Below are 14,789 nucleotides of genomic sequence, written 5' to 3' on the forward strand. Positions count from 1 at the left end.
CAAAGATGGAGAAATATGGTGTTCAGTAATGAATCCAGATTTCTGCTTCAAAGTGCCTATAGAAGAGCCCAGGTATAAAGGCGACGTCATAAGGTTTTGCTGCCAACTGTGTGCGACAGTGTTGACAGATTTGGTGGTGGGAGTGTCATGGTGTGGCGGCAATTTTAGACAGCGGCAGAACCAACCTTGTTCATGTTCAACAACCTGACAACTCAGCAATATTGTCGAGATCACACGGCCTCCCACTCATGAACCATCATAACGTAATTTTCCAGCATCACAATGCATGACTGCACACAGCCCAGGCCACCACAGCTTTCCTCACTCAGAACAATGTCCCAGTGCTTCCCTGGCCATCTCGATCACCAGATCTGAGTGGGTTGCCATTCCCTAGCATGTTATCCAGGCTCTGATTTGATCCATGGGCAGGAGATGTCAGGCCGTCATTGATGCCAATGGTGGGCATACCCATTACTGATATCTGTTGACCTTGAACTTTATTTGACCTTTGAAAGTGACTATTTAATGTCTTAATGATTTCTGTACAGGTTAAGGTTCTTTGAACTGTCTATTTTACTATGCAAAGTGCTATACTAATGCTATAAAAAGTACATTCAAACATGTTTTTATTTTATTTTGAAGAGTATATCACATTATATCTAAAGTATTACCAAATCATTCTTGCCTGATGGGGTCTTCTGTGTAGAAGTGCTACAGGAAATCAGCATAATTGAAGACAAGGCTTTCTTAGTCTGCTCGGGGTCTGAACGCCACTAAGGTAATTCATTTCTGTGTCAGTGTGTACAGCAGTATAGAGCGTGTGGTTCAGTGTATGTAAACCAATAACAAGAGAAGACTACAAGGGTGCTTGTCACAGCATACAAGATTTAGTTGCTCCTCAAATATATTTATAAATATACAATGCAGAAGCTGTAATAAGTTAAAATAGAAAAAACAGATTTAAATGAAAAATGTACATAATGTAAAAAAGTCATATGAGTATCTACAAGAACACCCTCTGTACTAACTCTACAGTCACGAGTATCTACAAGAGGACCCTCAGTACTAACTCTACAGGAATGTTGTATCCCTGTTTAATACCTTATTGTATTCCATATGATTTTCTATTGTTTCTTCTTCAAATTTCATAACTTCAAAGATTCTATATGTAAACTTGTAATGTATGCGTGGCATACAGACATGCAGTCAGACAGACAAACAAACAAAACAGATAGGCAGAACTCCAAAATGCAACACCCATGCCAGCCTCCACTTCGCTTCCGCCTCGCTGGGGGATAATAATTATACAACGATCCCTTGCAGGGGATTACAAGTTAGGAGAACCACTTTATTAAGCTGGGAAATACTGTCTCCAACAGGATACAGGCATGAAACAATAATTATGAATGTTTATTTGCACATGTTATACATTGGCTGAGAAAACTTAAACTGACAAAAACAGCCAAGTTATTACATATGGATCAACCATTAAAAAAATGCAAACAAACTGCATTCCCTAGTTCATCTCTCTACTATGGAGTTTCATGAAAACACTTTCATTTTCACTACACTTTGCTTCAACATTTCTATCTATAATAGATTTTTAAATGTTGTTTGTACGTGATGCTAGATATGAATCATGGCTTCCAAATAACTGGCATAGCTGGGCACAACCGGAGATCTCCTACAGTCTGGTCCTGTTGAGAGGAGTGTTTCTTCTTCACTCAATATAAATCACTGCTGACAAAGTATCCCAAAAACTCCACCAAAGCTTGGTTTTGAACAGGAGGGGATTTGCATTGATCAGATGGGAAAATAAAATGATATATTAATAGACTTTCACGACGAGAACTTGCAATGGCTTCTCTTTACAATGGTAAAGTGCTCTATAAAGAGGTTCCCTGCCCTGCATTCCCCATACTGACCAGGCTGAATGTCTACTAGACTCGCACACTAATGGCCTGTGCTACCTCAATAGAATTTCTAGAAGCCTTTGTGAAATATACAAGAGCATGTACTCTACAGGCAAACTAGGGATGGTGGACGGAGAGGCAAGCCCAGATCTTTCTTTTCTTGGACCTGTAGATAATCTAATTGAGAAATAAGAAACAAGACGACAGTTTCTAGACAAAGCAACAAAACACAATGTATTTAAAAATGTATAACTGTTATTCCATCTATAAATGATAAAACATTCAACAGTGCTAAATCAGGAAGCACTAAAACAAATCTAAATATATTCAATGACAAACCTTTGGACTAGAAGTATTTTTCATTGAAAACACTGAATGCGATTTCTAGTCGATCATAGTTACACTTATTTAGTTGCTTTTAATATTACTTAAGTAGTGTTATTGCAAGAATTAAATACTTTTATAATTTCATACACCAACTTAACACTGGCTATGTTTAAAGTTTACCTGCAAGAAAATACTTGTTTAACTGGTATAGCTTAATGAATACACCCTTAGACTCTATGGCCCTCAAAATAAAACGTTTGTAAAGATATTTTGAATCCTAATGTACGCAAACCAAGTCCCTCATTATCCATTCGCAGCTCAGAAAAGCCATGGCCATTCGCAGCTCTCCCAAGTCAACATTGGAGAGGAAGTTTCTCTGCAGCTCCGCCTCCACCATGTTTCCAGCATTGTACCCAGCATGCAGCAGTGCAGCAGCGGAGCGGCACAGAAGCCAGTCAGCAATCTTCTGCATCTTCATTCTGTCCACATTCTGGAGATTTCCACCCCACTGACAAATGTGGAGCAAATTGGCAGCAACTCTAGCACTTGGGCGCTAAAACAAATACACAAAACAAACCATTAGACAACGACAGTGTAGTGTGTGGATACTTGAATGTCACCTTCTTTAATTTCTAGACCTTCTGCAATAAATATGGTTTAAATAATAAACCACTTCTAGAAGTCTGTGGGTCTCAAGTGTATTTATGGATTCATTTTGATTGAACAACACGTAATGGAACTTCAGCAATAACATCATAAGATGTAGCTGTGTACCAAACATTACTAAACGGTTAATAAATAGTTTGTGTCTCATTATTACACACAAAAGGGTAGTTTACTGGTTCTATTTCCATACTGAAGTAGCAGTCAGCCGTTGCTTGGATGGCATTATCTTTCATGGACCTGTATAGAGCATGCTGTGTTGAAAGTGTAAAGAAAATACGATTAACCTGTGTGTCTCGTCTCTGTGTTAAGTAGAAATGTGTGTAGAACACATCACCATGTAGAAGGGCATTGGGGGGTGGTGAAATACCCATTTAAGTGTAGAGATTCCCACCTTGTTTGCATTTCTGCGCAGCAGCAGTTTTACCACAAGCCGAGCTTCAGGAGGCACAGTGCTGGGCAGCGGGGGGAGCTGCTTCTCCTGGTAAGTCCTGCTCTCTAGTCCCTCTGGGCCTGCAGTATAGAAGGGGTTGGGCAGCCCAAAGATTTCATAGGCAATAGCACCCACTGCCCAGGCGTCTGCTTTGCTGTAGTCAATAACAACACCAGGACCTGGGACTATCCATCTAGAACTTCAAACACTAATACAACTATAAAGAGACAAAATAAAACACATTTCAGCTAATACCTTTAGCAGTATTAATAATAACAATCTTTATTTTTACATAGCACCTTTCATAGTGGACCACCATCACAAAGCACTTTACAAGATACAAGACTAGGGTGTGTGCGGGACTTTTGACAAAGTCCCGCACAAAAGATTAATTCTCAAACTGAACGCAGTTGGGATTCAAGGAAACACATGTACATGGATTAGGGAGTGGTTAACATGTAGAAAACAGAAAGTACTGATTAGAGGAAAAACCTCAGAATGGAGTGTGGTAACCAGCGGTGTACCACAGGGATCAGTATTAGGTCCTCTGCTATTCCTAATCTACATTAATGATTTAGATTCTGGTATAGTAAGCAAACTTGTTAAATTTGCAGACGACACAAAAGTAGGAGGAGTGGCAAACACTGTTGCAGCAGCAAAGGTCATTCAAAATGATCTAGACAAGATTCAGAACTGGGCAGACACATGGCAAATGACATTTAATAGAGAAAAGTGTAAGGTACTGCACGCAGGAAATAAAAATGTACATTATAAATATCATATGGGAGATATTGAAATTGGAGAAGGAATCTATGAAAAAGACCTAGGAGTTTTTGTTGACTCAGAAATGTCTTCATCTAGGCAATGTGGGGAAGCTATAAAAAAGGCTAACAAGATACTCGGATACATTGTGAAAAGTGTTGAATTTAAATCAAGGGAAGTAATGTTAAAACTGTACAATGCACTTGTAAGACCTCATCTTGAATATTGTGTGCAGTTCTGGTCACCTCGCTATAAAAAAGATATTGCTGCTCTAGAAAGAGTGCAAAGAACAGCGACCAGACTTATTCCGGGCTCAAAAGGCATGTCATATGCAGACAGGCTAAAAGAATTGAATCTGTTCAGTCTTGAACAAAGAAGACTACGTGGCGACCTAATTCAAGCATTCAAAATTCTAAAAGGTATTGACAGTGTCGACGCAAGGGACTTTTTCAGCCTGAAAAAAGAAACAAGGACCAGGGGTCACAAATGGAGTTTAGAAAAAGGGGCATTCAGAACAGAAAATAGGAGACACTTTTTTACACAGAGAATTGTGAGGGTCTGGAATCAACTCCCCAGTAATGTTGTTGAAGCTGACACCCTGGGATCCTTCAAGAAGCTGCTTGATGAGATTTTGGGATCAATAAGCTACTAACAACCAAACGAGCAAGATGGGCCGAATGGCCTCCTCTCGTTTGTAAACTTTCTTATGTTCTTATGTTCTTATGTTCTTATGTGTGAACTATGCATCAGTTGCAGAGTCACTTACAAGAATGTTTCGCCCAAAAGACGGAACACAAGGAGGTTAAGTGACTTGCTCAGGGTCACACAATGAGTCAGTAGCTGAGCTGGGATTTGAACCGGGGACCTAACATTTGTTCTGTCATTTTAAACTATGATATAGCAAAAAAAAATAAAAAATCTAGCAATTATAAGCAACCCCACTGTTGCTTTGTCATTGTTGCTTTGTAATCCTACAAGTAGATTTAAATTAATTTCAACTTGTTACCTTTATGCTAATGTTGAATATAAAGTAGAGGCATTTTAGAGGTCTCCTTTAAAATGTTCAGTGTATCAAAAGCACCATTTAGAAAAAAAATTCTCTTTATGTACATTTGTAGTTCTTCCTCAATGGGAGCTTGCAGATCACAATTCTAACCTCCTGCTGCTGCAGGTAGAGTGCCTGTTTACATTAGCTGATTGGTTTCTTCCCTTTGTGAAAATATGCCAAAGTATGAAGTACTTACTTCAGGTGCCATGAGGCAAGCATTTCCACCCCGATCGACACCATAGCTGTTAAAGGGTAGCTTCAACCACAAGTGTTGCTCAGCCAGACAGCAGCCAAAATCTGTGATCACCAGGCGTGGGCAGCCAACTGAAAACACAACAAGTATGTCAGGAACACACACGTCCCCCTCCGCTGTGCATACAAACTCAGCATCGAAACTGCATTCACAGCATGTACAAATAGGACAAGCCTAGGAATGTACAGCCGGACAAACAGATGCTTTGATATATTCCCAGGCTCTGACACACTCAATTAATTGTCCTTTTGATGAGCAGTTCTCTGTTCTGTATAAATGTGTCACGTAAGAATATAAAAGGGAGATGGACAGACAGGAGCCTCTGTATATCCACAGTTTCTGATTCTCCCAAGTTTCATCACAAATGGGTATCTCCAGATTTATGACAAACGCTAAAGGACCAATGCATTCACAGCTTCTTGCATTCAGGACTACAATGCATATTCAAATGTGTTCCCTTTCAAAGCACATTCTGTACACACACATCACCATTTAAAGCTAACTGAAGACAGGACACGAAGATACTTGCAGTATTAGTGTAACTGAACTGATCTAAAACATGGTTCACACATTACAGTAGACTTGACAATCGGAAATGATCTTTACTGAGAACCACTCCACTGCAATGAAATGCAGGCTCATAGCAACTGTAGAAACCACTGATATCTGATGAAATGGAAGTATCAAAAACATAAAGACTAGACAAGCCATGTTTAGTACTGTACAGATTACATGCAACCAATCACATCACTAATCTGAACAGGGTCCAGACCCGACTCATTTGGGTTAGAGTCTGCTGCATTCCGTATCACCAGAAACAGAGTGTTCAATATTACTGGAATTATTAGAAACACAGTGTGTTCAACATTACTGGAATTATTTCTGTAATGATTTTCTTTTTGACCTGAATCACGCTCCAGCAGGATGTTGTCAGATTTGAAGTCTCTGTGAGCGATTCCTTGTCTGTTCAGATGATCCACTCCTTCTAGCAGCTGCAGAATCAGCAGAGTCGCCTCCCTGTTGTCAGGAAGGGAAACTTGCAGGGACTGCCGCAAAGTGCAGGGGTAGCTGCAAGCACACAAACACAGCACTGTAAAACAGCCAAGAGGACTTTCTCAACTCACGCCTTTCACTAGTGAAGTCCTGGCTTCCAGTTTGGTGGTCTAAACAAGCCCCCTGTGGACATGCATCGATGTCAAAACTTTGGATTTATTACACTGTTCCACACTGAAAAAGTCAGGATTGCGATAAAAATGTGTTTGGCAATTATAATTTAATAACTCATACTTTATTAGACTGCTGAGGATGTTTAAGTTAATCAGAGCGTACCTTCTGTATTCCTAGACTCATCACCCAATTCATTACAACAACCATTCCATGCTGAATTTACAGTGATGTATTCTCAATGTTCATACAACTGACCCGCTTCACAATACCACCTCTTTCAATTCCATTAAAACTGACATCACAATTGGCCACCTGCCTCAGCCATTTAACTGTATTCTCTTTATCAACCTTTTCCCTCTTCAATAAAAATCACAAAAATAAAGGCAAAACAAACATAGCTAGATTATTTCTTTTGTAAACGAAGAAAGCAATATAAAATTCTAGAACTACGAGCGTCTGTGAATGGGTTATAGAGCATTAAAAAAGGACCAAAAAGAAAGAAAGTACACAGAAAGAGTACACAGAACTGCAAACGCAAGTCAAAAAGGATGTTAGAAAGGCCAAGAGAGAAATAGAAATGAACATTGCTAAGTGAGCTAAAACCAATTCCAAAATGTTTTTCCAATATTACAACAGCAAGCGAACATTCAAAGAGGAGATTAAATGTTTAAGAGAAACAAATGGCAAAATCATAGATGAAGAAAAAAAATAGCAAATATATTAAACGATTACTTTTCACAAGTTTTTACAAAGGAAGATACTGACAACATGCCCCACATGTCATCCAGTTCCTATCCAGTTTTAAATAACTTTAGCATAACTGAGGCAGAAGTGTTAAAGGGACTAGGAGCTCTTAAAATAAACAAATCCCTTGGGCCGGATGAGATCCTCCCAGTAGTACTCAAAGAAATGAAAGAAGTAATTTACAAACCGCTAACCAAGATCATGCAGCAGTCTCTTGACACAGGGGTGGTACTGACAGACTGGAAAATTGCAAATGTAATACCGATCCACAAAAAGGGAAACAAAACTGAACCAGGTAACTACAGACCAGTAAGCCTGACTTCTATTATATGCAAACTTATGGAAACTATAATAAGATCCAAAATGGAAAATTACCTATATGGTAACAGGGTACTGGGAGACAGTCAACATGGTTTTAGGAAAGGGAGATCATGTCTAACTAACTTGCTTGATTTTTTTGAGGATGCAACATCGATAATGGATAATTGCAAAGCATATGACATGGTTTATTTAGATTTCCAGAAAGCTTTTGACAAAGTCCCGCACAAAAGATTAATTCTCAAACTGAACGCAGTTGGGATTCAAGGAAACACATGTACATGGATTAGGGAGTGGTTAACATGTAGAAAACAGAAAGTACTGATTAGAGGAAAAACCTCAGAATGGAGTGTGGTAACCAGTGGTGTACCACAGGGATCAGTATTAGGTCCTCTGCTATTCCTAATCTACATTAATGATTTAGATTCTGGTATAGTAAGCAAACTTGTTAAATTTGCACAAAAGTAGGAGGAGTGGCAAACACTGTTGCAGCAGCAAAGGTCATTCAAAATAATCTAGGCAAGATTCAGAACTGGGCAGACACATGGCAAATGACATTTAATAGAGAAAAGTGTAAGGTACTGCATGCAGGAAATAAAAATGTACATTATAAATATCATATGGGAGATACTGAAATTGGAGAAGGAATCTATGAAAAAGACCTAGGAGTTTTTGTTGACTCAGAAATGTCTTCATCTAGGCAATGTGGGGAAGCTATAAAAAAGGACTAACAAGATGCTCGGATACATTGTGAAAAGTGTTGAATTTAAATCAAGGGAAGTAATGTTAAAACTGTACAATGCACGAGTAAGACCTCATCTTGAATATTGTGTGCAGTTCTGGTCACCTCGCTATAAAAAAGATATTGCTGCTCTAGAAAGAGTGCAAAGAAGAGTAACCAGAATTATTCCGGGCTTAAAAGGCATGTCATATGCAGACAGGCTAAAAGAATTGAATCTGTTCAGTCTTGAACAAAGAAGACTACGTGGCGACCTAATTCAAGCATTCAAAATTCTAAAAGGTATTGACAGTGTTGACCCAAGGGACTTTTTCAGCCTGAAAAAAGAAACAAGGACCAGGGGTCACAAATAGAGATTAGACAAAGGGGCATTCAGAACAGAAAATAGGAGGCACTTTTTTACACAGAGAATTGTGAGGGTCTGGAATCAACTCCCCAGTAATGTTGTTGAAGCTGACACCCTGGGATCCTTCAAGAAGCTGCTTGATGAGATTTTGGGATCAATAAGCTACTAACAACCAAACGAGCAAGATGGGCCGAATGGCCTCCTCTCGTTTGTAAACTTTATGTTCTTATGTTCTTATATCCACACTTGTACTGTGTACACAGACCGTGCCTTTCAGCCTCAGTCTATTCACTTCTACTTGTTTATTTCTTTATTGCATTTATATAGCGTGTTTTATACAAAAGTATAGCAAAGCACTGTGCAGTACATAGCAGAAAAAAAGAACAAACCACAATACAGTATAGCATGTCCCACATACAACTGCCACTATACTGCCAGTATACAATAATACAAAAGCACCAATTTTAAAGTTACATTAAAACCCACTGAGATAAGAAAGCCATTTTATAAAAGTGCGTTTTTAGTTTTGACTTGAAAACTGTAATAGTCCCAGCTTCCCTGACAAACGAAGGCAGAGCATTCCATAATTTAAGAGCGCTAGAAGAAAAAGCCCTACCTCCTGGGGTCAAGTGACCCCATACAGGGTCTGTAACTCCTGCAAATAACTAGGTGCTGATCCACTCAGGGCCCTATAGTTCACAGCAAAATCTTTAAATCAATACTATACAGGGAGCCAGTGTGAAGAGGCCAAAACAGGGGTAATATGTTCACTTTTCCTGGTTTTAGTCAGAATTCTAGCGATGGTATTCTGAACAAGCTGCAAGCGGGATACCACAGGTTTTGGGAAACCAGAAAAAAAGTGCATTACAATAATCAATTCTAGATGAAACAAAGGCATGCATTAGTCTCTCGGCATCAGATATGGAAATAACTGGTTTGTTTGGCTATATTATGCAGCTATTACCCACAGACATAACCTTGCAATATGTAGGTTTATCCAATATTCAAATAATCTTCAATTTGCTTACTTCTTCATTACTAAGAACAGGGTGCGGTTGTGTCCGATGCCATCTGGATTCAATCTGGCAGGCAGCATATCAAGATAATCAGCCCAGGCACCAGGTAGCAGAGGCACATCTGCAGTAAAAGCGCGGAAAACCTGGATTACACTGGGATGAGGCTCCAGCTTCTTCCTGATGCAGCCAAATTGCCTGAAAAGAGCTCAAAAAATAAGCCATCTCTAAACCAGATCAGCAAATTAGATTACAAAATGAAAGTTAAAACAGCATCAAGGGCAATTCCATGATAAAGTGACCATGACATGATTAAAAAACAAACAAAACAAGCAAGCAAACATATATTCCTCTATTTTTACTAAAGCGCATGTATTTATGAATGCTGTACTTTTTTCAGTTAGTGACTTTTCTTTACAGACATTTAAAGTTACTGTTAAAAAAAAAAAAAAAAGTCCGGCTTCCATACATTTTAAGTATCAATGGTGGGACAAATGTTTTAGTTACACATTTGTAAATCACATTTTTACTCTATAAAGTATGTAATACCAAGTTACTAATATTACATTTTCTTGGGATAAAGGAACATGTTTTACAGTGATTCAAAATAATGGTGTTTAAATAAAACCAAATGTCACATCCATAACATTTTCTTGGTAAAGTTTTTCTACAAAAGTTGTATACTACGTTATATTTTTTTCAAACTTTCTCTGCAAAGCTAACTTTTTAAAATGCATGTTATGGAATAAGAAATGTTGACCCTTTCTTAATAGTAAGTGCCCAGATTAGCGTTCAGGACGTGGCTGTTCTGGACGTGGCTGGTAGTAAGCTTGATGAGATTGTAAAGAAATCACAGGTCTTATTATACACAAGCACAATATGAATTGCAATCACTGAAGGACACCATGGCAAATTGCAATGAGACCACATAAACAAATCACAATACCAAAAAACTGTGTCTGTCATTTTAATGGGGATAAAAGTGTTTCCTCTCATCTACAGATCTTACATTTTTCTGTTCACGTTAACGCTCCTCCTTAGTAAAATGTCTAGCACAGTGAAGTGCCGCTAGTTAAATTGACAAAGTTAGTGGTAATCTGCTAAAAACACGTATACATTACACACAAGGTATACACATTTTCACTGATTTAAGATCGCCCAAATACACGTATCTTTACACTGAAGTGACATCATGTTCAGTCACTTCATTCAAAGCACTTGGATTTCAAGTTTCATTTTACATCACGTTATTATAACAATTCAGGACGCCCTTCAAAAAGCTTTTTATTTTATTTGTTTACATGTTTTTATTTAATAACTAAAGTTGTGTCTCAATTTTTAGCTACTTGTAGCATGTGTCCACAAAGGGGCGTGTTTGTAAAAACAAACGTTCCCGTTCTAGTTCATGTCTCTCACTCAGTCACTGCTGACACATCACGTGGTCATTTATCAGCAGTTCAGAAAGCTGTCAGAGAACACTGCATTCTTACACAGAAGATCCTTCTACAGTCGACATTGTTAAGAGAACCTCATTAGGAGGTAGATTTAATTATGTTCTTAATTAATAAAATAATAATATAATAATGTTTATTAATCTTGTCAGTCCCGCTGACTGAATTACCAGACAGATTTTTCACTGAAAACTTATCTTGTCTCTGAGTCACATAAACAAAATGTAGTGTGTACATAACACAAGATTAAATCAGTGTAATCATAATTGTATTTATATTTCATGATTTTAAAATAATAATAATATTTTGTGGACAAATGTCCATTTAAAGTTTTATTTTTAAACATGATTTATTAATTTCTTGATACATTTCAGACACCGTGTCACACCCAGAACACTGGACTTCGGGTTGCACTATTAAAATATTAAAAACCTGACACATTCATGAATATGATTTAGGGGAGCAGACAAGTCTTTCTTAGAACCATTACAATAAATGTTTTGGGTGGAGATCCCACAAACCACAGACTTCTGAGAACATGTAAAGTGACCCAGCAAGGCTTGTCCATTTCTGTCACATTCACAATGACTATCTTGGCAACAAAACAAAAATTTTAGTCTATAATGTTTCTTAAATTCATTAAAGGAGCCCTGGTGTATGGTAACAAAGTTACATTTAATGCTGGAATTGCCCTTAAATAAATAATACTTCAAAAGACATATTCATCTGACACCAAAATGTCAGGGGTGCTAAGAAAAGTAAATACATTTGTGAAGCTGTTCAAATCCATTAACTACATTTTTTTGTCTTACCCAGGAAATGGCAATATAGATCTGTCCTAATTGACATGAGGTTGAACATCACAAGTCTTGGCATTGACTCCTCTAATATACAGTATAGATCTGTCCTAATTGACATGAGCTTGAATACACAGTAACTGTATTTGCAATCTTTCACCATTTTCACAAAAAAGCCATTTGCTGCCGATTTCATTTACTAGAGTTATTTAATGTTTAACTTGAAGACAACATAATGTGATATGATACTGCATTACACACAGCTCACCCATTTAGTGCAGCTGTTCCTCTCTCTCTGCTCATAGCAACTGGAGGAGCTGCAACCAATTCCTGACCCATGGCTCTCAGGAGAGACTCACTGGAAGATCCTGCCTGCAATAGGGAACACACAGGAATCTGTAAAGTATTGCAAAGCATATGTGGACCAGAGCTACAAAAAAAAAAAAAAAAAAACCTTCGCATCAGATCTCTCAACTGCTCAATACTAGTTTCTCTCCAGTTTCAACATTTAAAACTAAATTGTAAAAATAAGTTGTTAATGGAGTTGTTTAAACTTTTTGAATTTTTCAGAAACATTTTACTGTTGTCAAAAGTACACAGGAAAATAGGCGCTAGTTTTAGTGTTTGCATAATAGTAAGTGTACAGCACAAGTCACTTTTGTATTTAATTTGCACATTTCTTCAGTCTTGTCCCTATACATACACACAATCTTACACATATTATATCGGGTTGTTTATACACAAACAAATGTTGCAGTCGTTGTTCTGACGGCTTTTCTGATTGGTTACTGGTGTTCACACTACAGTTGAAGCCCTACAATGCTGTTATGGGTTGTTTTAAATGACACCAACCGTGATATTCCACATCATTTTCACAGCCAGCGGGAGCCGAGCTGGACGGCTTGTCAGAGTGAGGCCGGTGTCCAGGAGCGCTTCCCCCCTGGGGGGTGACTGCACATGGACTTGCTCAGGTTTCCAGGGGGCAGCGAATGGAGCAGTAGCCTCGTACACTGCAGCGTTACAGCCTTTCCCAATCTGCTGTCCAATGACGTAATCCTCCAGTTTGTAGCCGGTGGTGAAGGGCTTTAGTGGGCTTTCATGTTTCTTTGCCTTGTTATGGAAAAGTGCCTTTCAAGAAAAGGAATGAAAAATAAGCCATACAATGCATTTATTGAGAACCTAATGACAAACGTATTCCCAAATGTTCTTGTGCACTGCAGTAAAACAAATTAGTTTGTGCTGTCTTTTCTGTAAGCTATGGATTCCATGGCAACTTTCACTAAATTCAGTGTTGCTCTGGAATCCTAAATGTCTTTGATTTCCTCATTCCAGAAAGAAGTTGGCTGCTTTGACCTTTCACCTCCAGAGTTCAGAGGTACAGAGATGATTGGTCACATAATCCTCACTTCAGACGATGACACAGTACTGAAGCTTTCTGTATGAAGAATGTATTTTCTAGTTTAACCACGAGTTCCCTTTAGTGATGGGTGTCATTACATTTAATACAAAGCTGGCGTCGTATACTATGAAATCTTACAGGTCTTAAAATGTGTATTTTTGTGTTTTAAAATATAGGCATTTTAATGTGGCTATCATGCACTGCATTTAAATAATGTTAACATTAAAAAAATGCGTGACCTTATTGGATTTGGAAAATATTTTAAAACGCTACCATGGGTTACGGTTACACTTTATTTTATTTATTTATTTTATAAAAACAACAAAACATGATGTTGGTACTTTCCCATAAGCTTTAGAAATTGTGGATAAAAGAACACTTTGTGGGGTCCATGTGTTTCTATGCAGGTTTTTTTACAAACTAACTGACGTGGTTCAGTGTAATCTGCCCCTTCCTGTCCCAAACTTGTAAACAAAACAAGGCCATACCTGAATTCCCTGACATGTCGTAACGACCGTTCTGTCTTCTTCCAGCTGTTGTTCAATAAGACCCAAGCCTACCCCGAAAGCCAAAAACACAGCTCTGTTCCTGGGGGAGCCCGAACTGGGAATCCTCCAGAACACCCGCCGCTGCAGCTGAGCCGCAAGCCCGCTGAGAGACACTCGGTAATACCGATAACGACCCGGCAGGAAAGTCTGAGGCTGTACTCGGCTGGAGGTTTGGCTTAGCCTGAGTCGCTCTCCTCGGAACTTAGCTGCAACCCGGGCCGCTGGTTTCAGAAGCCCGAGCTGCAGTACCGAGCGTCCCAGCTCCAGCCCACGGCCTATAGCATGTCTAACAGACATGTTTGGCGCTAGAAGCACCCGTTTTACTGTAAACGCAGTGCAATCCTGAATCTAGTTTGCTAATGAAGGGAAGTCGCTTATCACGAAGTCCACGTCACATATCATAACAACAGTCTAAAATAAGCACACACATAGAGCACCTGTTTTTAATTCACCTTATGCGTCATTATTGGCGTGTCTATTGTTGTTCAAGCGTCGGTATAATACAATATTTACATTTAATAAATACCTTAGCTTTTTATATTATTAAAGGGCATCGTGGTTTCTCGCAAGTCCCAGTGCTGTAGTTACTTTTCAATACTTTATTTTGTTTTTCACTTTGCACATGAAGTGGATCTAGTGTGGTGGTAAGATCATGTTGTTTTATTTCAACATTAATAAAGTCTAGAAAACTAAACCATGACTAACAGAAAAATCATGAATAACACATCTCCTTAGCAACAGTGTTATTTGGTTGCTGGATTTGAATACAACATATTGAGCTATTTATGTTATTTGTTGTAAAGTTTTGTGTCGCTCTTCCGTGTTTTGCCACTATCCTGAGTTGGTGCACCTGTGAGGGGGCGGGCGT

At 38.6% G+C, this 14,789-nt stretch overlaps 1 protein-coding gene across 1 annotated transcript; it reads right to left on the reverse strand.

Moving 5' to 3' along the window:
* Window positions 1-1,334: 1,334 nt before the first annotated feature.
* On the reverse strand, window positions 1,335-14,293 carry LOC121329247 (serine/threonine-protein kinase PINK1, mitochondrial-like). Its single transcript, XM_041274739.1, has 8 exons — window positions 13,862-14,293; window positions 12,827-13,102; window positions 12,243-12,346; window positions 9,742-9,924; window positions 6,304-6,467; window positions 5,324-5,470; window positions 3,298-3,521; window positions 1,335-2,793 (listed from the first exon to the last, which is right to left on the reverse strand). Exons 1-8 carry the CDS (start codon window positions 14,216-14,218, stop codon window positions 2,518-2,520), a joined length of 1,731 nt encoding a protein of 576 aa, XP_041130673.1. The 5' UTR covers window positions 14,219-14,293; the 3' UTR covers window positions 1,335-2,517.
* Window positions 14,294-14,789: the final 496 nt, after the last annotated feature.

This window comes from Polyodon spathula, chromosome 16, assembly GCF_017654505.1.
Source record: "Polyodon spathula isolate WHYD16114869_AA chromosome 16, ASM1765450v1, whole genome shotgun sequence".
In the NCBI taxonomy this organism is placed as follows: domain Eukaryota; kingdom Metazoa; phylum Chordata; class Actinopteri; order Acipenseriformes; family Polyodontidae; genus Polyodon; species Polyodon spathula.